Source organism: Myripristis murdjan, chromosome 4 (assembly GCF_902150065.1).
Source record: "Myripristis murdjan chromosome 4, fMyrMur1.1, whole genome shotgun sequence".
In the NCBI taxonomy this organism is placed as follows: Eukaryota; Metazoa; Chordata; class Actinopteri; order Holocentriformes; family Holocentridae; genus Myripristis; species Myripristis murdjan.
This window is the reverse complement of record NC_043983.1, coordinates 18,477,893-18,499,091: the sequence shown is the minus strand read 5'-3', so window position 1 is coordinate 18,499,091 and position 21,199 is coordinate 18,477,893. Positions and strand designations below refer to the sequence as shown.

At 43.0% G+C, this 21,199-nt stretch overlaps 1 protein-coding gene across 5 annotated transcripts in view; it reads right to left on the bottom strand.

Annotated features, from left to right (window-relative positions):
* The window catches only part of herc2 (HECT and RLD domain containing E3 ubiquitin protein ligase 2), a 50,947-nt gene that overhangs the window by 10,232 nt on the left and 19,516 nt on the right, over positions 1–21,199 (bottom strand). For 4 of the 5 annotated variants that reach the window (XM_030048835.1, XM_030048837.1, XM_030048838.1 and 1 more), the window contains 50 exons: positions 20,876–21,054; positions 20,573–20,757; positions 20,327–20,482; positions 20,019–20,204; positions 19,680–19,856; positions 19,181–19,284; positions 18,939–19,089; positions 18,594–18,808; positions 17,795–17,927; positions 17,391–17,518; positions 17,016–17,211; positions 16,772–16,905; positions 15,992–16,168; positions 15,617–15,753; positions 15,200–15,351; positions 14,886–15,077; positions 14,549–14,736; positions 14,113–14,305; positions 13,460–13,642; positions 13,155–13,339; positions 12,443–12,590; positions 12,125–12,321; positions 11,769–11,999; positions 11,522–11,660; positions 10,801–10,947; positions 9,766–9,908; positions 9,376–9,643; positions 8,680–8,822; positions 8,433–8,531; positions 8,175–8,343; positions 7,802–7,927; positions 7,573–7,681; positions 7,344–7,483; positions 7,061–7,251; positions 6,865–6,970; positions 6,409–6,500; positions 6,112–6,287; positions 5,499–5,610; positions 5,084–5,165; positions 4,765–4,999; positions 4,333–4,510; positions 3,903–3,984; positions 3,070–3,241; positions 2,827–2,971; positions 1,935–2,160; positions 1,640–1,811; positions 933–1,119; positions 648–791; positions 353–544; positions 93–246 (listed from right to left, as the gene is read on the bottom strand). In XM_030048835.1, coding sequence (XP_029904695.1) covers positions 93–246; positions 353–544; positions 648–791; positions 933–1,119; positions 1,640–1,811; positions 1,935–2,160; positions 2,827–2,971; positions 3,070–3,241; positions 3,903–3,984; positions 4,333–4,510; positions 4,765–4,999; positions 5,084–5,165; positions 5,499–5,610; positions 6,112–6,287; positions 6,409–6,500; positions 6,865–6,970; positions 7,061–7,251; positions 7,344–7,483; positions 7,573–7,681; positions 7,802–7,927; positions 8,175–8,343; positions 8,433–8,531; positions 8,680–8,822; positions 9,376–9,643; positions 9,766–9,908; positions 10,801–10,947; positions 11,522–11,660; positions 11,769–11,999; positions 12,125–12,321; positions 12,443–12,590; positions 13,155–13,339; positions 13,460–13,642; positions 14,113–14,305; positions 14,549–14,736; positions 14,886–15,077; positions 15,200–15,351; positions 15,617–15,753; positions 15,992–16,168; positions 16,772–16,905; positions 17,016–17,211; positions 17,391–17,518; positions 17,795–17,927; positions 18,594–18,808; positions 18,939–19,089; positions 19,181–19,284; positions 19,680–19,856; positions 20,019–20,204; positions 20,327–20,482; positions 20,573–20,757; positions 20,876–21,054 — 8,056 coding nt within the window. The remainder of the gene's footprint in view (positions 1–92; positions 247–352; positions 545–647; positions 792–932; positions 1,120–1,639; positions 1,812–1,934; positions 2,161–2,826; positions 2,972–3,069; positions 3,242–3,902; positions 3,985–4,332; positions 4,511–4,764; positions 5,000–5,083; positions 5,166–5,498; positions 5,611–6,111; positions 6,288–6,408; positions 6,501–6,864; positions 6,971–7,060; positions 7,252–7,343; positions 7,484–7,572; positions 7,682–7,801; positions 7,928–8,174; positions 8,344–8,432; positions 8,532–8,679; positions 8,823–9,375; positions 9,644–9,765; positions 9,909–10,800; positions 10,948–11,521; positions 11,661–11,768; positions 12,000–12,124; positions 12,322–12,442; positions 12,591–13,154; positions 13,340–13,459; positions 13,643–14,112; positions 14,306–14,548; positions 14,737–14,885; positions 15,078–15,199; positions 15,352–15,616; positions 15,754–15,991; positions 16,169–16,771; positions 16,906–17,015; positions 17,212–17,390; positions 17,519–17,794; positions 17,928–18,593; positions 18,809–18,938; positions 19,090–19,180; positions 19,285–19,679; positions 19,857–20,018; positions 20,205–20,326; positions 20,483–20,572; positions 20,758–20,875; positions 21,055–21,199) is intronic. The other variant, XM_030048836.1, reaches the window with a different exon arrangement.

Genomic DNA, 21,199 nt, shown 5'->3' with positions numbered 1-21,199 from the left:
CTCTGTATCCACATGGTGGGGAACTGTTTGTCTGATGTAACAAAAATCATCTGAGGGATTCTGTGTTTTTCACTTCACTTATTATGTTTTACCTGGGATCTTGACGGTGCCGCTGGTAGAGGTGTCATCTGTGTACGGGTGGCTGCTCTCCACCACCACAGGCTGGGAAGACAGACGGCCACTCTGGGAGTCTGTGGCCACGTCCTCCAATTCAGTGACACACAACTCTAGGAGCATGTCAGCAACCTGAACACCACAAGGACCCACAGAAGGAAAATGTTAACAGTTGTCTTCCTAGAAATCGTGACATGTACATGCACAGGATCACAAACACAGGGATGCGGTACTTCACCTGTGGATAAGCCGTGCCCATGCCAGACAGCACAGCAGAGAGCACCTCCTTGCCCTTCTCTCCAGAGCGAAGAGACACGGCCAGTTTGAGCAGGTCCACCATCACCCGCGTGTCATCAGGTACCAGCAGACTGGTGAACTCATCCAAGTACTGAGGCTCTGGGCCCACTACTTTATTCTGGCTCTCGGAGTCCTTAAAATGAACATAAAATGTGGAAAAGACTTTAATGTTTCAGCGGTGTTATGGTGTATAGCTGGCATTGCTGATTGACCAAATTCACAGAGAGAGGGCAGACCTCTTTGGTCTTGGTCATGGTCTCAGCAATGATGCTGGCTGCTCCAGGGTCATCTGTGACCGGGATGAAAGGACGTGAGGACGCTCCAGAGGCAGAAGGAGTAACTGCTGATGATGGGGTGACAGCATCTTCTGAGGAGGTGACCTGTTCTCACATAAACACAAATGTGTTTTAGGGCCATGTTCACACTATATTTATTTATTTATTTATTTCCTAAATATCCGGGACCTCTGTACAGTAAAAGCTGGACAGAAGAGCACGACTCCCACTGTCAAGGTTCCTCACCTCTCCCTTCTTGTCTTGCCAGGGATTAGGGCTGACCCGCTCCTCTATTTCAGGGGGGCCAGGGGGGCCTTCTTCATCACTCACACTTGATGAGGAGGAAGTGTCTGAAGGGGGAACAGGTGAGCTGGACGGACACTCCACCGGCAGCATCATACATGCTGGCATCAGAGCACCAACCACTGTATCTCTGGAGAACAGCAAACATTTCATCAACACAACACTTTCTCAGGACATTTAATACTGCGCTGCTTTACAATCCTACCGCAGCAAAAAGTCACTCATGTCTCCAGCTTGTGAGTGGAACAGCTAAGACTTAAACTGGTTCCAAACAAAGACACCATATATCCCAAATTTTACCACCTTTCTACGGGTTTCAAGTTAGATTTAGAGAAAATGAAGAGTTTTCTGATCCTATTTAATGCTGAACTGTAGAATATAGGCTAGTTCATATGGAATCTTTAATCCAGAATTCAATTTAACGTAATCTTTTGACATACTTCTTAACTTAAATAGTCTAGCTTTTATGTAATATTGTTGAAATATTGTCCACTTATAATCGTGGGTTTGTTTCTTCTGTTTTTAATGTATCTCTGTTTTGTTTCAATTGCTTTTATATATTCACCTCTTCCTTGTTCTTTGTAAACTCCTCTTCCAGATTCACATTATAAAAAACAAAGTGTATTATCAAAACCTAGGGGACATCATACCTAGCATACATAATTTGCAGGGCCGAGAGCACATGAGACAGGGCCTGCTGTTTGGCCAGGTTGCCGTCCAGAGAGAGGAGAATTTTGGCCAGCGAGGGCCGGTTTGGCTTCACGCTGCTCTGCCCGCTCATTTTGTTGCTCACAGAGGATGAGTCACTGTCTGACTGGACGCCTGTAGAGTGTAAATAAAAAAAAAACATCACTGGCCACCTCACATTTTGATTACTACCTTCAGGTTCAGAAAAGCCTAAGTGTTTGGCCTGTGTTAACACCCTGTGAGGAGACGGGGAATTACCCAAATAGGATGCTCCAAGAGAGTCCCTGGCCGTCTGGAAAAGGACTGGCTCATGAACTGAAGGTGTGGTCACATCCACAGTGGTCCAGGCCACGCTGTGGGAGGAGCCACATGCCACACGAGTGATTTTCTGGCCCTCCAGACCCTGTACCAGAGTCGGCTTTCTGTTCACCGTGGTCGTGCCGTTCCCCTGCTGTCCATGGTCATTGTCACCCCACGCATACACCTGACAGAGGAAGAGAGAAGACTCAATAATCAAAGCATTTCTACAAATTTATCATAGCAGGATTCTATACATTTTGAAGACCCTATTTCCGACCTTGATTTGAAGTTTTGGACAGTGTTCAATATAATGCATCCTGATAATGGGATGTTATAATGATGTTACACCATTAGTTGCTGCATGTGGACAAAAATCATTAACAAAGACGATGTTAACTAAACATTAGGTCCACACCTTCATAAATGGGCAGTCACTAAGTAACAGGTTTTTGATGGCTTCCACACTTTTTGGTTTTTTTTTTTTTTTTTTTTTTTTACACTTTCAGTCATAAACTTCTCTGAACTACGTAGGGTCCCTGTGATTGGGACTGAAAAAAGGCACACAGGACAAAAAAGCATTGCTCCAAGCTCTCAATCTTGCAACAATCTTTTAAAGTGGTCAAATATTGGATAGCTGACTCAAATCATTAAAAATCATGTGCTGAGATTATTAAATTTGTCCTGAGTAAAGGTATTATACAAGGTGAAAAGTGGTCGGAGGTACCCAGAAGAGAAGCAAGAGTAGATACATCCAGTCCCACTGCAGGAGGACAAATGTGGATCAATGCCATGTCAGTAAATGAAAAGACTGCCTAAATGATGTGCTCTGCTGGAGGAGGTGAGAACAAACCTGTCCTGTTTCTGTGACAGCCAGACAGTGCAACGCTCCGACAGCCACATGGACGATCTTTTTGCCCCTCAGTCCCTCCACCATCTGAGGTTTACGCACGTGGACATCAGTGCCATGTCCCAGACGGAAATAGTCACCTTTGCCCCTGGTTGGAAATGCAAAGGTTATCTGTCTAATCATAAGGAGGCAACTGATTGATAATGATGTCACTGTTCCAGCTGTGACCATTATTTAGCATCTTACCAGGTCCATACCACTCCAGACTTGGTGAGAGCCAAGGAGAACTGTGCACCACACTCAATTTGGCAAACACCCTGCCCATTGAGCCGTTCTATGTTTTGAGGAATGTTGCAGCCCTCACTGCCCCCCCGACCGAGCTTGCCAAAATCCCCATCACCCCAGGAAAACACCAACCCTGAAACAAAAAAGAAGCATCACCAGTAATAAACAAACACACATCAATCCACATCTAAAAAAGCTATGCCAACCGTACGGTTCCTGAATATATGTTCCAAATATTTGTTTAGGTAATTTATTCAGACAAGCCCTTTAAATGCTGCGAAACGGGGAAAAAAAAGATTATGCACATTGCTCGTCCTGTGACAAACATCACGTTACACTTGAAGTTACTTGAAGTAAGAAATCTATCCTTGAGTTTATTTCACCTCACTTGCAATTGAGGGTCGTCATATTTTTTTATGCAGACAGTTAATGTTAAGAGTTTGCACTAAAATGTTATTTGGCAAAGAAACATTTTTTTTTATTAATCTGATTGCTCTTTAAGTATGGGGGCAGCCAAACCTTTGTTATATGCAGAACTTTCTGTTATAAAGTAAAGCTTAAATTCTGTAAAATGGGTCAATTATGTAAAAAAAAAAAAGGCCATCAGTATTGATACTGGTATCAATACTGATCTGGTATCAAAACTTAATAATAATAATCATTAAAAAATGAAACTCTGGAATCTCTCTCTGCAATCGGGATCAGCAAAAAAATAGAAAAAATAAAAATATAAAAAATAAAAAATAAACAACAACAACCCTATCCCTAATCATTAAGTGCATTAACAGAAATACCTTCATCAGTGAGAGCTAGCGTCTGAGCGTCCCGACTCCCACAAGCCACCTGGATAACACGATGCCCCAGAAGCACCTTCACCTGCACAACAAAAAGAGAGAATAGAAATGGCAAAAGCTGTATACATACCATCAATCTACTCCTGAGGGTAGATGGTACAATCAATAATGTGAATCCAGTGTAATTCAAAGGGAGGACCAGCATCAGGCCCAATGGAGCCGGTGCCTGGTGAAGCTCATGTTACTGGCAAATTACAAGTTACATTTTTACAGTCCACACTTCATAGTGCACATGGATTGGTGGCAGCAACAGATCAAGCATCCCTTAGGTTAGTAATGCCTCACCCTAGGGCAGAGTAGCAGCTGTGTAAAGTGTTATTAACAAACAATAAGTCTGACTTTTCCTAATAATTTGAATCAGAAGATGTACCAGTTTAGGCCTGAGCTGAGTAGTGTTGTCTCCATGTCCGAGGCGTCCGTACTCCCCTAGACCCCAACTGTACAGCTCCCCACTGGAGGTGATTGCTGCACTGTGAGAGCTGCCACAGGCAATGTCGCGGATGCGTTTGGTCTTCAGTGCCTCAATCAGCCGAGGCTTGTCACAGTTCCTGGATAAAAGTACATGAACCATTAGCTCTACTGAACTAATCAGGAAGGGCTGTTCACAACACTGTATTTACAGACTGGTTAAACCAGAATACCTTTAAGAATTCACATTCACATTCTAAAAGAGAAGAAAAAATTCAGGAAAAATATGCAGTCATCTTCTCCATCTTGCCTGGAGATAATAATGAATATTCACTATTACAGATCTATCTCTCACAAGCTGCAAGACTAATGCAATTCAAAGCTAATGACATACATTCTGCTGAAATGTCCGAGTTTGCCATCATCTCCCTCGCCCCAGGAAAACACCTTCCCGTCCACAGTCAAGGCCATGGCATGGCGCCCTCCAGAGTGTACAGCAACCTTCTTCACCACGTAGTTACTGAGAGCAGTGATTTGCCGGGGGATGGGGATGGTCCCACTTGACAGGCCTAGGCCTAACCTGCCGTTTGTGGCCTCTCCGCATGCATACACCTTCCCCTCTACTGTCACTGCAACAGCAACACATCAGTTACACTCCACACCTGCACTTCCGATGTTACTACAAATAAATCCAAATGGTGTCACTTGCTTACCTGCAAAAAGGCTTTTTGAACCACCAGCTACTTGCACCACATTGAGTGCAGAGAGGGTTTCAGAGAAGGAAGGCACCTTGATCTGTAAAAAAAACACAAAACTGATGAGCAAATACAATAGTGAGGAGCCTCACCCAGAGGTGTGTCATGTCCCCTCTCCAGTACTTTTCCTACACTAATGGATAAAGGAGTCATTATGAGGACAGACACATTCTGAAATTTGCTGATCATGCAATGACACCAATCCTGTTACACCATCATAAGACAGTGCACGAGTTTGTGGTTGAGGAGATTGTACATTGGCGTACTGATGTATTCCAATGCACCATGTGTCCAATTTATTTTTTATCTTTCTCTTTTATATTTCCCTGTCCTGAGTATATGTTGTGTTATTTCCTTATGTAGCAGGTTGCACCTTAGACCCCTTGAGTCCTCCCAGCTGGTCCTTGTCATTCAGCCCCCAGACAAACACTTTGGTCCTGATGGTGGCCGCAGACTCCAACCCTGACGACTTCTTCCGAGCAAGACTGAGAGGCAAAGACAAACACATTGGCATGGATATGAATTCAATACATCCTCATTATGACTGCACTGTCCCATTTGTTTGAAAATGAAATAACATTATTCACAACTGATAATTTTTCATCCATCTCAGTTCCTTGGCTTTCAGAGAATTGGACTACTCCCTGTGCTGAAAATCCTAGGTGAGCATCTACACAGAAAGTCTAGATGTGACTATACCTGCTCCCGGCACAGAGCAACTGACCCAGGCTAACATCAATAACACTTTCTGCCCTCAATTTATTGCTTCACTTGTTTGACTCCCTAAGTACAGACTAACGTAAAGGTGAGCCAAGTTGGCAGCATCAGCTGAAATCCCCAGCCAGATCCCACATTCTTGCTGATGATATAGGCAAGCTATCTTATATCTAAAAAGTATGAATAAAATGACAAAAATAATAAGGTGATTCAACTCAAATTCAGCAACAAAAACCCCTTTAATATATTTACTCCATGGCCAACTATACCTCCCAGTGGCAGTTTTGTCATCATCCTCTTCCTCATTGTCAGATGCCAGGAAAGGAACTGTGGCCAAGTCTTCATCCTCCGCTCTAATACGCCCCACAATGCCAAGTCCGTGAATCTTGCAGTCGATACCAGAGCTGCGACACTGCTTGATGGCAATTTCAATGTATCTGTGATACTGAAGGGAGAGACATCATCCAAGTTATTACAACAGTTAAGTCTTTTATGACCAAAAAAATGTCAATATGCTTTGAATATGAATTGGAAGGTCAAGTCTGACCAATCCAGAGCCAACCAACCTCAGAACAGTCACTGAGAAGAGGGACGGTGGTGTCTGTGGGATTGATGTTAATTGTCTTCAGCTCAATCAAGTTGTTCAGTGAGCTTCCACCTGTATTATTAAAAACAGATCAAAATAAAAAAGCAAAAATGCAAGATAACATGAGTCCTGCTGACTTTTAAAAAATCTGCAATCATCTTATTTTCTTATCATCTTAAGAATGGCAAACACTGTCTATACTATGAAGTGGAAGCAGAGGGATAACACAAAAAGTGGAAGAGAAATATGTGGAACATTGGAAAACTTGACTTGGTTACAAAATGGACTATGCGGGAATATAACACCACATACCTCTATGACTTAACCACTAACACACACAAAAAGATACACTTGTAAAAACCTAGCCTCCTGGGCAGAGGTCAAACAACAAAAGGAAGAATTAAACCATGTAAAGAAACTGAGTGAATCATGACACCTGACACCACCACCAGTGAGGGCATGTAGCTGCTGTCAGCTGGGTCTACAATCATTTTCAGCCTGTGAACCAGAACATCTGGGAAGAGCTCAAGACGAATCCAATGCTGCAGAGAAATAGAACAAGACCCATCAAGCAAACCGACACTGACTAGATCATTATTCTCGGCATTTGGATGCACAACCGCATTTCCTACCTTCCCCTGGGAGCCAGAGGACTGCCAGCACTGGTCACTGCAGTCTATGAGGCGTGAGGCCTGGTTCACTGAGGACGAGACATTGAGGCTCTTGACGGCACGAGACCACTCGTCTATCAGCATCCCACGCTGGCTGCTGTGATGCTTCTTCAGCTGCTTTCCTGAACGCCCACAGAACGCTGGAGACTGGCCTAATTGTAGGGAGATGAGAAACAGATTTACACACACAGGGACAGACACACACACAGTGTCTAAGAGCTATTTGAATGAGTGATTGACTAACCTGGTTCATTGATTCTTCCAAAGGAATGCCTGGTGTTGTGTTTACGAGTCTTGAAGCAGTTCTCACAGAAGTCAAAGTCATCACAGTTCCTGCATTTGAACCTAGGGCCATTTATAGGGAACATCTGACAGCCATCACACCTGAAAACAACAAGAGAGGGTAGATGTGAACAAACTGACAGCATACACATGGCATCAGTCTGGTATCAGTGGTATCATGATATCAGTACCTGACTCCAGGGTGAACACTGGGCACCAGCTCCATCTCAGACAGCAGGCCAGTCCAGTGGGACTGCTGGGGGAAGTCTACTATCACATCCTTTCCATTGGCACTGAAAGCTAAAACAAACAGTTCAGCCGCATTAGCACGGTAAACAGGTGGTACTAATTACAGCGTCATCTACATAGGTATTTGTACAGCAGATACAGATGATAAAATGCTTAAAAATGCTTACTCACCTTTTACAACTCCAACACTCCTGTGAGTGACAGAGCCCCATTTGTACTTTGGTGTTGTGACTGTGGGCTTCACTCTCACTTTGTCACCAATCTTTATGTGTGATGGAGAACTTTGTGGTGGGAATCCTGGAAGAGATAAAAGTAAATATAATCGGAAGAAGTCACTAACATTTCCCACATCTAAATTTTAAGGTTATTTAATTACTCAATGCAATGAATAGAGAAAACAAATTCTCCAAAACTAGTGTCGCAGTTATTTTAACACACTCTGCTACTGAACTCTCATTTTAGTGGGAATGATAATATACATTTTGGCTGAAAAATATTAAAATGATGATATGATTTTTGCTGGAATTTTCACCAAAAAACTTACCAAGTAGCTCTGTGTGGATGTAGCGGACCCAGTAGGTCCCTCCTTTTTGCTGCCAGTCACACTGCACATTCAAATCATGAAGTCCATCTCTGTCCAGTTTAATCACCTTACCAACATCGCCATCGTACACTTCCTCATACGTTCTACAGCACTTCACCATCATCCCCACCTGCGGAGAAGTCAGGGAACCATCAGACCTCCCGTACGTGACACTTCCTGATACAGTTCCAAAAATTTTTCTGAGATGGTTCATCTTACCTGTATGTTCTCTCTCACATACACGGCATAATCATCATTGCTTTGGAAATCTGATCTCTTCTTAAATGTCTGGCTTTCTGTAACCACTGCTCCCGGAGGCTGCCACAACAGACAAAAAATATCAGATACGAAGCCATTATTAATCATGTCACAATACAATAGGGACAATTTGACAGGTTGAGTGACAAGCAGCTCAGAATCTATTATTGAGTGGATTATCCTAGTAATAAAACGAAAAGTTATGTACCACAGGGAAGGTAGGCTCTGCCTCCTCTAGCTCCTCCAGCACCTCCTCATCAGAGTATTCATCTGACACAGTGTCAGCATCTGACAGCTCTGTGACGTGAATGTCTGGATGGTCCAGCAGCCAGCCAACCAGAGCCTCCACACCTGATACGAAACCTCAGTTACTCTCCCAAAGACATATTTTAAAACAACATCCTGCACACCACAATACACTACAATGCTCACCTCTAGGACTAAATCTCCACCACATGAGCAAAGATGGTTTCTTTTATTTGCTACACACTCCTCAAACTCTAAATAAATTGGAAGAGTGAATGTGGCAGTAGTAACCAGCATTTATTCATTTTTCCATACACAAACCATTAAACTTGCTGCACAGCAAGCAAAACAAAGCCACACTAACTAGCTGACTAGCTAGCTAAGGTTTAAACAAAGAATAATAGCACAGAACAGAATCAGAACAGTATAAAATGTAATATATTTAAAGTAAGACTGATTCAAAATAACCAATTAGTGCAATCATTGTTTCAATATCAATGGCCAGCACAGGAAAGGAAAGGAACTAGCTTGGTGTGTGGTGTTTTCAAATTGTTTTGTTCATATCATTGTACTCAACGTCTGTTTGTTTGTTCAGGGAAGACATGATGAACGCACACATCAGTATAACATATGTCAATATGTGACAGTGATACTGTACCTGGGACACCAGAGGCGCTGCCTGTAGTTCCAGACAGGGACTTCAGGGCAAACTCAATGTTTTTCCTCTGGAAGCCCATCTCCATCAGCTGGAGGACTATGGGCAGAGGAGGGACCGGGGAAGCCTTCTGCTTTTTCTGTTTGGGTGGTCTGACATGCTGCACGGTGACAGGAGTGGTGGCTTCGCTGGAGCTGCTCTCTTCAAACAGCGGAGAGGAAGGGTGGGTGGACTCCACAGCCAGGTACTGACATACTGCCAGAGCTGCAGCCTACACACGCACACACACAGCAAAACAAAGATACCATTGATGTCCAACCAACTAAACCACCTCTAATGGATGTAATATTACCCTTGACATTTACTTCGCTGAAGAACAGTGCATAAGCTCACCTCCAGTTCCTGCCTGTCAAAAATGGCCTTGATGGGAGAGGGCTGAGTGGCAGCAGACAGCAGCTGCTGCAAGAGGATCAGTGGGGGCAGGGGACCCTCCGGGGACAAGTCTCCCACATCAGGAGATGACACCACTGGATCCTCTGCCAAGAGGAGATAAGGGATAACTGTCTCAAGAAGCCCAAACAGTGATATGATAAAGTTACTCACCATGGCAGAAAACATTTAGAGAGGCAGAATGCTGTTTCAGACTCAAAAAAGAACAAGTCTATCTAATCTTCAGCCTCTTAACAATTCACAATCTCTTCTTCCTTTGAGTCATCAGCACATCCACCCCCATAAAATCTCAAGGCAAACCACCATGGTGTGCAAGGTAAGCAGACTGGTTAATAAGACACTGCTAAATTTGTCCACCCACATAATATCCACTATGCTGTATCAAAACAACCCTGCACTAATTGTGCATACGCAGCTCATGATGACCTGCAGTCATATCCACCCACTGGGTGCCTTGCAAGCAAAGTGGCTCAGTATTGTTATCCAGGGATACAGTTGCACCAAAACAGCAGCAGAGCTCAGCAGAAAGCAGAAAGATGGGAAGAAGGTCATGCAGCTTCCCTCTTTTTCCAATCTAATTCCAACCTAAAATCAATTTCCATCTCAGAATGGCTGTAGCCATTTCCACCCTTGCCAATTTGCCTTACTCTCTCATGTTCACGAGTTTCATAGACATTTTTCATTTCAATATTCCATACTTTCTCCACATCTTTATTTTTTGAAATACTTATGTATTATGATTTTCTGTGAAATGACAATGGGTTTACAGCGACATAAAACAGGTAAATGGCACTGTGAATTTAAATTATATATCTCCATTATACCTTAACATCAATCATTTCCTAAATGTCTTTATTTTTGTTTTTATTTTAACACAATTCCTAGATTCACCTATCAAGAACTGGTAATTCTCAAACGATCCATTCTTTTCAGTCTTGTCAGAGTGAGGCAGGAACCTTGCATTGGGCGAGGCCTTACCACTGGGATTGGGTCCAATGTCCACAACTGCCGGCTGCGAGAGGATCTGCCTGAGTTTGTCCTGGTGAGAGAGCAAGGCCCTTGCTGCCTTTAGGATATATAGCCTCAGCTGCTGGCACCGCAGCAAGTGGATGTCCACCTGGTCAGCTGGAAATAATGGATTTGATTACATCCACTGGAAAAAGCAACTGTTTATGAGCACTAAATCCAAAAAGCACTTTTTGTTGCGGCCATCAATTGAAAGAGATGAGAGTCTGGTTACAGATGAAATCAATGATAAGAACAGAGTCTTACACATTGAGTGGGCACCTGACCAAACATCCAGGTGGGCCTCATTAAAGACTATTAAAGATTTTGTTGCTTTGCGTAATACCACAGAGGATGAGTGACCATATTATGCTTACTTGATAACTTTGGTTTTTCCTTCCAAACTACACTTGCACTTGAACACTTACACATTTTTCAGACCACTCCCAAAATGCCCATGATCCATAATGAAATGCCCTAAACTGCTTAAGTCTCTTATCAAGCATGCACAGGCTTACAAGCATGCTTAATAATAGACTGGGGTCTAGATCACATGAAAATCAGTGGCTTCATGAGGACAGAGGGCCAAAACAGAGGTTAAAAAAAAGATGTGTTTTCAAATTTATCCATCTCAGAGTGGACATAGCCTAAGTCTACATCTCTGTTGATTTCAGGAGTCCTTGACAGTCAGTACCTGTGAGCCCTCGGCTAAGGGACTTCTTCATGCGTTGTTTCTCCAGCTTGCTGCCAGCTAGGTTGACTAGCTGGGCCCAAACTGCTAACATGGGATCTGTGAAGGGCAGGTTCTGCACACTGAAGGAAACTACTGGCAGCTGAGAAAATGAATGATAACAAAAGATCAATCCATCAATATTTCACTGTCTAATGAACTAATGAGTTGTATGTACAGCAAATATGTGACTATATAAACACATCCATACTGGTTTGAGTTGGCTGAGCAAGCAAACCCTGCAGGTCCTCATCTCATGAAACTGGACGGTGATGCGCCCTTTTGGGGTGATGCGGGTGACTGTTCCCTCTCCATACTCCTCATGAATGACCTGGCCTCCCAGCCTGAGCCGCCCGTCAATTCCCCCAATCACTGCCAGCACAGCCATCAGACTGCCTACCCTGGGGCCCTCAGAATCAGGAAAATACTCCTCTAGGACACACTGAAATAGAACACAAAGTTTTACATGTATTTAAGAGAGCTGATTTTATAGTAAACCAAGCAACATGCTGTTGACATTAAGCACACATAATAATTAGACCCATAAGTCTGTGCAATAGTCCTTACTGCTTCAGAGTAGCGGCCTGCCATGACATCTCCAATGGAGCTGAGCTGAGTGTTGATGTACTCATTTATCAGTCCATTCCACTGGCTCAGTGAGTGTAGAGTGCGCAGGACAGCAACAATCTCCTCAGCCAACGTGCTGCTGTGAGTGGCTGTAAGAGAGGCCTGAGGGCGGGACTTCCTCCTTCGCAGGGAACCCTCTGTGACAGGGAACAGGGATTTGAGGATACATACTACAGAGAAAATATCCCATTTCTAAATTACTCAGTGTCATTTCAAAGTGAAATGGCTGAAAAGCCTGAATGAGATTCATGACCATACCTCTGAGAAGTGGCAAGTCTGAAGAGCAAGTGCTCAGCAGGCTGCCCAGGAAGCCAAACAACTTCTCCACCAAGAATTTCATGTCCTGAGAGCGCTCCATCTTGTCCCATGATGGCAGCACTGCCTGCAGGAGACGCAGGGCCAGGATCTGAAATACACAGGGTGAGCAAAGGGTGTCACTTTCACAGGCATATTGTCTTGGGAGAGTGCTTATACCATTGTGCCATAAAAATAAATTCAGGTTGGGCTATTTAGGCTTGGTGTGAAGTCTACAAAAAGCAATCCTTTTTCTCTAAGAGTTCTAACTTGAAAAACTACACAAAAATGAAACTGGAAAAATGCCAAGTTTTTTTGGGTTTGTTTGTTTTTTGTTTGTTTGTTTGTTTTTTTTAAAAAAGTAGTGTATAACTGGTCATACTGTCTGTCTTACTAATGAAGCTGACATCAGGCCTCTTACAGGAATGTTAATTGTATTTTAAGGGCTAAATAGGCTTTGCATTGCAGTATTTCTGAAATATTGCTGAGGTTTCAAATAATTTATAAACCATGAGCCTCCCACAACTATATGTAAACTGAGCATGATGCACTTTTACCAAGCTCCTTGTATATTTCCCTACAGAACTCCATGATAAAATTTGTGAGAATTAACTCACGGAAGCTGCATCATAAACGGCATGGGAAGAACATCTAATACACAGTTACAGAGGCCCACCTGTCTCTGTAGAGTGATGGCATTGAAGGACTGGTTTCCCTCAACAATCCGGATGAGCAGACTGATCCATGCAGAGGTGCTGAGGGTGCTGCACATTTGGGGCATCAGAGCAATGCTGCGTATGAAACCCAATGTGCACCAGCTCCTGTGCTGCTCCCGAGACACCAACCTGTGGGAGGGGCAGCCTGGCGACAGAGGTGACTCAAGTTAGAGTGAGGTAATGACAAATAACCCATCACACCACCACACACACCACCCTTCTTGTATACAGATAAAATGTTTTATGAATGTGGTGACTCAGCTACCTGACTTGTCATTGGCTCCACTTTCGACTAGCATCCTCAGTAACCCACAGAGGGTCCGCGTAGCATCTGTCTGCAACACCTCTGCAAAGATCCCAGCTGACAGAGACAGAGTCTTCAGCAGGTTGACTGTGCTGGTCAGCATCATGGCTGTAGGATGGCTGCTCTTCTCCATCAGCTCCCCTTCTATAACAGAGAGGAAAGACAAGAGGTCATTCATTGAACCTCACATTCTGCTTGTAATTGAGGTTGATTTATAGGGATGGGACTGTTCACCTTTTTAACACTTCAGTTTGTAAGTATTTAGGCCATAGCTTGGTTTGTATCACGGTTTAGTCAGATTTCAAGTTGTTTCTTTTTAATTAAAACTTATACCAAGAATTCAACATAAACAGTTGAATGCAAATTAGTAGCAGAATACCGTTATATGTGGAGAACTATGGCATTGGGCCTAATGTCATTATTAGTCAAAAGTAGAGTTGACTATTCTACATTACAAATGTGTTCACTGTAGTTTTACATTGTGCGCAGAAAAAGGAAAAACAAATTCACACAAGAACTGTGAAGTACAATTCAGTTCACTATAAATGTATGATTCAATAAACTGAATAGGTACACTCCTATTGATTCATAATGGGGCAGTATTGTGTGCTGACCTGTGTCGTCCTCTGTGTCTGAGTCTTCAGTGGCGGGCTGAGCAGCTGGTGGTGGCTCTGCAAGTTTAAGGTCATACTTGCCCTCTTTGCCCATCCTGTATGAGTTGGTGCTGCTGGTATCCCACTGGACCCTGATCCAGCCATCCTCACCCAGCTCCCCAATGACACGGCCAAGACCTGGTGCTGGGCCGTCCTGAACACAGCATCCACTCGGTCAAATACTAATCAGAAAGCTTTGTTGTACTTTTCCTGGTGAGACTTCGAGTTGTGGCAATGTAAGATTACCAAAGCAGTAACAGATCAGCTGTCAACCTGACTGTAAAATTGATTCCAACATGTATAACATGTTTTTTTTTGTTGTTGTTGTTTTTTTTTTTTTTTTACCACTGATAGCCAATATCCTTTTGTTTATTTTACTCATACTCTAATGACCGACCTGATCTCCCCATTTCCAGTCGAGTCCCCTCATGACTCTGGTGCCAATCTTCATCATGGCAGCCAACTCTGGACCAGAGGCAGGAAGGGGAGCAGGAGCAGCTTCTTTTCTTGACTCTTCCAGGACTGTAGCTGAGCCTCCGTGTGCACACAAACTGAGGTCTTCTTCACTGCTATCTGTGCTGGGACCTGGAAAAACATCAATAAAATATAATACATATACTGAATATAAACATACCTTTATATCCTCCATGTACTGAATGTCAGTTTAAAACATGAAAACTGTTTTCCACTTCTGAGGCCCTGTATATTGAGTTAGGAGATTTGACCGGCCTTACCGATGAGCCTAAGGATACTCTGTGTGAGGGCCAGCATGCCAGAGTTCAACAGCAAACTGAGGCTGTTGGCCCCATGCTTTAGGGACAGCATATGTATCATGGCCAGGAGGAAGCGGGCTTGTGGAATGGTGCCAAGGCTTGGTCCTGCTGGGTTCTCATTGGTGATGGTCTGCAAGGGAACAGGCTGCACACCTAGTTAATGGACAGAAATACATGAGAGAAGTTAGCTTGTCATATCATTCTGTGACCAAAAATACACACATGATTTCCAGTTTAACTTAGGAACTGAAGTTGCCATATAATGTACCACCCACCAAGCTCTTTAAACCGGGCGGTGGCCTCAAGCAGGATGTTGCGAACGTTCTGGATGGCCCAGGAATATAACTTGCCGAAGGTCACCTCCAAAAGCATGCGGTTGAAGGGAGGGATCAGATCCACGTCCTTCAGGCAGTCAGACAGGGGCTCTCTGAGAGGGAGAGTTGAAACATTAGAGGGCTCAGTAACTAAACACACCACCAGGCGCAAAACGGAAAAAACTGCCCTCCATTATCTCATTGACAGCTCTTTATTTACTTTCACGGACACACATCACACAAAATTGCATGCAGATCATGTGCTGAATAATCAGAAGTCAATAAGTTGAATTTGTAAACAATGTCCATTCACTCTACGAGATGAAAGCAAATTCCTCCTTGTTATTTTTAATTTCAAGTCCAAATTTGCTGACATACCCAATGTTGGTCCCTTCTGGTATGACCCTCTGCCAGCCACAGAGCATTGCATATTGCACGGACGGCAGCAGGAAGTTTTTGGAAGCCAGCTTCAGCATGGTGTCGATGCCCTCCAGCCTCACCTCAGCCCTCTCCAGCTATGATGGAGCAAAGTTAACATCTGTCATTAGTCTTCACCTCTTTAGAAGCTTAGGGTAAATTATGTCATCTCTACACTATAGCAATCACAAAGAATACCCTACCTCTATGCCTAAGCTTTTTATATTCACAAAAAGCTGATAAACCCTCAAAGTCCAGATGTAGCTTCAATCTCACACAAGGTTTTAAAAAAAAGTTTGACATTCGTACATGCATTATGTGTTATTTTAATCTCACCTGTTTTAGAAGACACTTCCTCATCTTCTCAACATCTAGAGGCTCTTCTTTCAAGGCAAACTCCACTATGGTGGCCATAAGGCTAGACTGAGAAAAGCCACCTTGAACACTGTGTTTCAGCCACCTGTATTTCTGCACATTGGCAACAGTGTTCAGAAGTGGCTGCCACTTGTCCTGCTGTAAAAGAACAGGGGGATGTCAAAGTAAACAGACATAGTCACAGTTCACAAAGTGAACTGTGAGTGAAATGTGAGTAGAGTAATTCTAATTTGCTGCCTCTGCTGTTTGTGTTTCATTTTAAATAGCAAAACATAAGATAGATGGGTTGTCAGATAAAAATCACCAAAACCAGGAAAAAAATGCAGTGAATACTGAGAGAAAAATTCATAAAAAACAGACTGAAGCCACTGTCCAATTCATAGAAGATATTGTGCTAGTGATATTATAGCAATTATCCATGTGGCGAATTATAAATGTTACCTTTGCTCCAAGAACACAGTATAGGCAGTCAACGCCAATGTCATCCTTGATGTAATCAAGTATTGCAGAGGATAAATTGGACTATATGTTTCCATACTATTTTATTCTTCTGAGATATACCAAGTACATGTTGTCATAATTATCTAACAACCCGCTGATCTAAAAATAAGTTTTTAGACAATGGTGGAAGCATAAAGCAAATAACAAAGGATAACATTGGGAAATCCTTTCGTGAACTTTTTTTTACCTTATCTTACAATTTTTTATGCTATGAAGAGGAGTGAATAACAGTTTTAGTACCTTAGGCGACTTGCTGGTGGGTGATTTCCTGTCAGCAGGTGTGGGGCTGATGGGGACGTTAAGTTCCTCCTCATTGGTCCCTTCATTCTCCAGCTTTGGCTCTTCTACGTCGGCAGACTCCGACTTCTTAGGCACTAAGAGAAAAAAATGACATAAAACTCAACTCAGAACCAATTCATACATGAAGAAAATAATGCACTATAGCTTAATGTTACATTAAATTACTAGATTAGAGAGTACCCACCTCTTTTTTTCCTGCGGTCCCTGATGAGTTTTTGGGTGATCCTCTTCCAGCGTGGCTGAGAGCTCAGCAGCTTCAGCTTAGACACTATAGACAGGTCGTTGCTAACAGCTGGACGGAGTTCATTGAACAAGAAACGCAGGCGCTCAATAACGGGGGCACACACCTCCTTGTAAGAGCGACCTTGCTCCTGATGTGTCTGAATAAAGTGAAGCAAAGCAAACACAAGAGCTTAAAAGTCCTATTCTTCCATATATCATAAATTACAAGTTACAGTGAAGCACCCTTAGTCCAGTTAAATTTAAGACAAGCACTTATATTTCATTGCCATTATCTGTAGTTATTTAGAAGGTCAGGAGTTATGAGCATGAACTATACCTTGATTAAAGAACACTTTGCCTGGTACACCATACGGCACACATCAATCACAGATTTAGGGAGGGACCTCTGCTTCCCTTGGTCCACACCCAAGGCACATTGATTGACAAGTGAGAGAGCAATGTGACCTGTGACAGGAACAGAGACTTCTGTCAATGCACAAGAAAAAAGGAACAAAATACAGAGGGGAACTGAGGAACTTAACATATAAGAAATTATTATACAAGTGGAAATTATGACACACGTAATGGCAATCAATTACCTTTTATTGCTATTTTACATTTCTCATAATGTGCATGTGCACAAAAGGGACACATTTCATAAATTTTAATACAACTAAAGAAACAAATTTTAAAGCCAAACTAAGTCAAAATTATCTTTCAGTTGCTTGGTTGCTAGGTTACCAAGGTCTTGATGTTTGAGCAGGCAGCAAAGCAGCAGTCGGCCAACTTCCTCCACAGGGTGCTCCGGGGGGAAGGTGATGGGTGTTATAAGATGGTACTGCTTACAGCAACGTTCTATTTGGCATAGGAAATCCTGTAAGGGAACAAACAAAACATTTAAAACCTGCTCACACATATACCAAGGATCAAAGTTGTAATTTATCATGAATACAATTAGTATCATATAAAAAAAAAATAAATTCACATGATAGAACACAAAACAATACTTAAAGGCAACACAGGGAAATAGTGAAAGAAGGTAGGCATGCGGGCAATACTAGCGATATCCAAATGTAGTGCACCCCAAGTCTCTAGTGCAACATGTTTCCTTCACAACAGTTTGTAGAAGACCTTTAAAAATATTTAAAGAGGGAGTACTTCTAAAGGAAAGATATTTTGCCACTTGTTTCATGCCCAAGGTACATAAAAAAGGAGAAAGCAGTTTTATCAAGCTCTGAGTGCATACTGGGGACATTTGAAGGAATCTGATTAGTAGAACAAAAGTTGCTTGCATTAAAAGATAAAAGGCTTGAGATATAAGTAGGGAGTATGCCCAACAATGCTTTGACAATAAATAGCAACATATATATTTTTCTCCTCTGGTAGAGGCAGAACCAGCATAAAGATTCATATAAAATGTAATGGTGAGCATGTGAGCCAGTACTTGTTACAAAAAGTAATGCAACGTAATATAGAGAATCCATCTGGTGCTTTGCAGGTTGCAATTTCAAAGACTTGTCTTTCTCGGTCATGGTCATACCTTCACAGTGTGGTCCTGAGTGTTGTTGTCAGCAATGGCCTGCAGGAAAGGCTGTGCGTGGTCACTGAGGCTTATTTTGCCGGAGTACAGCTTGGCTTTATCTGGAGTGGTTGTTCCTGGGGAACTGCAATGGTCTTCATCCTTCTCCTCATTATAGTTATAGTGGATTTGACTGGTCTGCAGGCCCCCAGAGAATATGGAAGTTTGGAGCCATTCTATGAGAGAAGAGGGGGGGAAAAAAATCAAAGTTAGACCTTAAATCACAGAAAGAAACTGGTACAGACTGACAAAAAAAGTTCTTGGGCAGGGCTGCTTTCAAATTATTGATCAATCTCATTAACTCACTGGCACATTCTATCTCCATGGGTGACAGGGGCGTGCTCAAGGCCAGGTAGGAAGCGTGCAAACCCAGCAGAAGCCCCAGGTTCCTTTCAGTGTCGATAAGTGGGGAGGACAGACTGTTGAGGTCTGGAGTAGTGACTGTCTCCTGGTTAGGCTAAAGATGATAAGATAGCACAATTAGAAACACTACAAATCAAAAGCGGGACATAACATTTAAAGAAAAAGTACATCAGGATGACCTGTACCTCCATATACTGGCCAACACAGAAGGCCTGCATAGAATCTCTAGTGTCCTCAAATTGCAAAGCAGCCTCCAAAGCAACCACAGGGTCCTCTCCTGCAAACTGGGCTGTAAAAGACAATCGTTCATTATACCAGTGAGTATGGATGAACAAATCACTATGTTATGGACAACAAGGGTCTACAATTTGGCAGTTATTTGGCAGTCACAATAAAAAAAAAAAAAAAAAAAAAAAAAAAAAAAAAAATAGCCAACATGTCCTAGCACTGAATCCAATTTTTGTCTGTCATGAAACGATAATTGTAATGGGAATGTATCATGGCCCTTATGCCATCAACCAGTAATCCCTCCTCTCACCCACCCCTGTAGACCAGATATGCATACAAACACATCAATAATTAACACTGTTTCAAACCTACCGGAGCCTGATGTATAAAATTCAAACAAACAATCTATGAACGCTCTTGTGAATTTTACAAAGGAAAAAAAGATTATTCCCATACCAAGAATGCTGTTTCCTGTTAGAGACTGGGACTGAGCCTGGAAGTCTTTGATATCATACACCTTTCCATCAATGACCGTCCAGAAGCCACCATCTTTGTTGTGATTCTCCAGGTCAGCCTTGCGAATGAGAGACACCTCCTCATTGTTTTTAGAGCTTTGCCCTGTGAAGAAGGACCCTGCCACAGCGGGGTCACAGATGGTGACAATCAAACTTTCAATGCATAAATACAATGAACTGTCTCAATTCTATTCTTTACCATCAGTTTTGTGATACTAATCTCCATTCTATCATAATAATCATCCCTCCATGATTTTATGAGACACCCTTGGTACTATACCCATGATGCCAGGCCAAGCCAAGTCCTCGTTATCATCCCTCTCATGTCCTGGGGCAAGGTGGTTGAATCGATCCAAGTGCTCCAGAAGCCCAGCCAGGAGAGGGATTGAGCCTGTCTCCTGCATCAGACCTGCGTCAATGGTGAGCAGGAGGACGATGGACACCACCAACTCAGGCAAGAGCACTCCTATCCAAAAAGAGACAAGTCATCTATAAATTGCTCTCCTACAAACTGAGCGACGTTCATGCAATTCACATCGCAATTCTACTGAGGAATATGCAAGCTGAGTACATGAGAGAGGGTATTACCGGTTAGATCTCCTTCAATAACCCGAGAGACTTCAGCAAAGTGGCGGCGACCAGTGAAGGCAATACTTGTCGCAACAGGGAGGATGTCTCCAATGTGAGTACACAGCAGGGCAATGTACTTTTTCAACAGAGATCCCACACCCAGCAGCTCAGGGTCTGCAGCAGGGACAGACAGAGGGAGAGATGTGATAAACTTTTCAACATTTCTAATCTTGAAACAATTGCAAGACAAGTGCCATGACTTACTGTATCCATTGACATTCTCTGTGCCATTGACGCCCAGGTAGAGCTTGCTGACTAGCAGCCTCTGGAAGCGTAGCAGCAGGTCTAGAGAGGCAGAGCGCTCCTTGCTGACCTGCTCTGCATCTAAACAGTTGGAAATGCGCCGAGCAACATCCTTCAACCTTGCAATGGTCTGAGAAGCAATGTTCCTGTGGAAATCAATTATGTTAATATGCTATGAAGGGTACTCATTAATAATACTGGCTTTGTATCTTGGACACCTAAGGGCTGTTGTTATCATAAATTGAGCATGATTCAAGCAAATACCTAAGCAGTTGCTGTACAAGCTGCACAAGTGGCAGGCTCTGTTTCCCAGCTGACTCATAGATCCCTGTGTTGATGAGGTCTTTGTCCAGCATAGTGCGGCACCGGTGGATGGTGGAGGCATTGGCCTCCTGCTCATCTATCTCCTTCTCCTTTTGAGCCTCTTTCTTGGCTTCAATATCCTGACATGAAAAATAAAAATTGTGTGACACTCTCTTGCAGTGACAGAAGGGTGAGTGCGGATGTTCAGAGGTACTGATGCAGGAGACTGAAACCACTGAAAACATTACTGAGATGCATGCCAGTGGAAGTCTCAAATTTAACTCA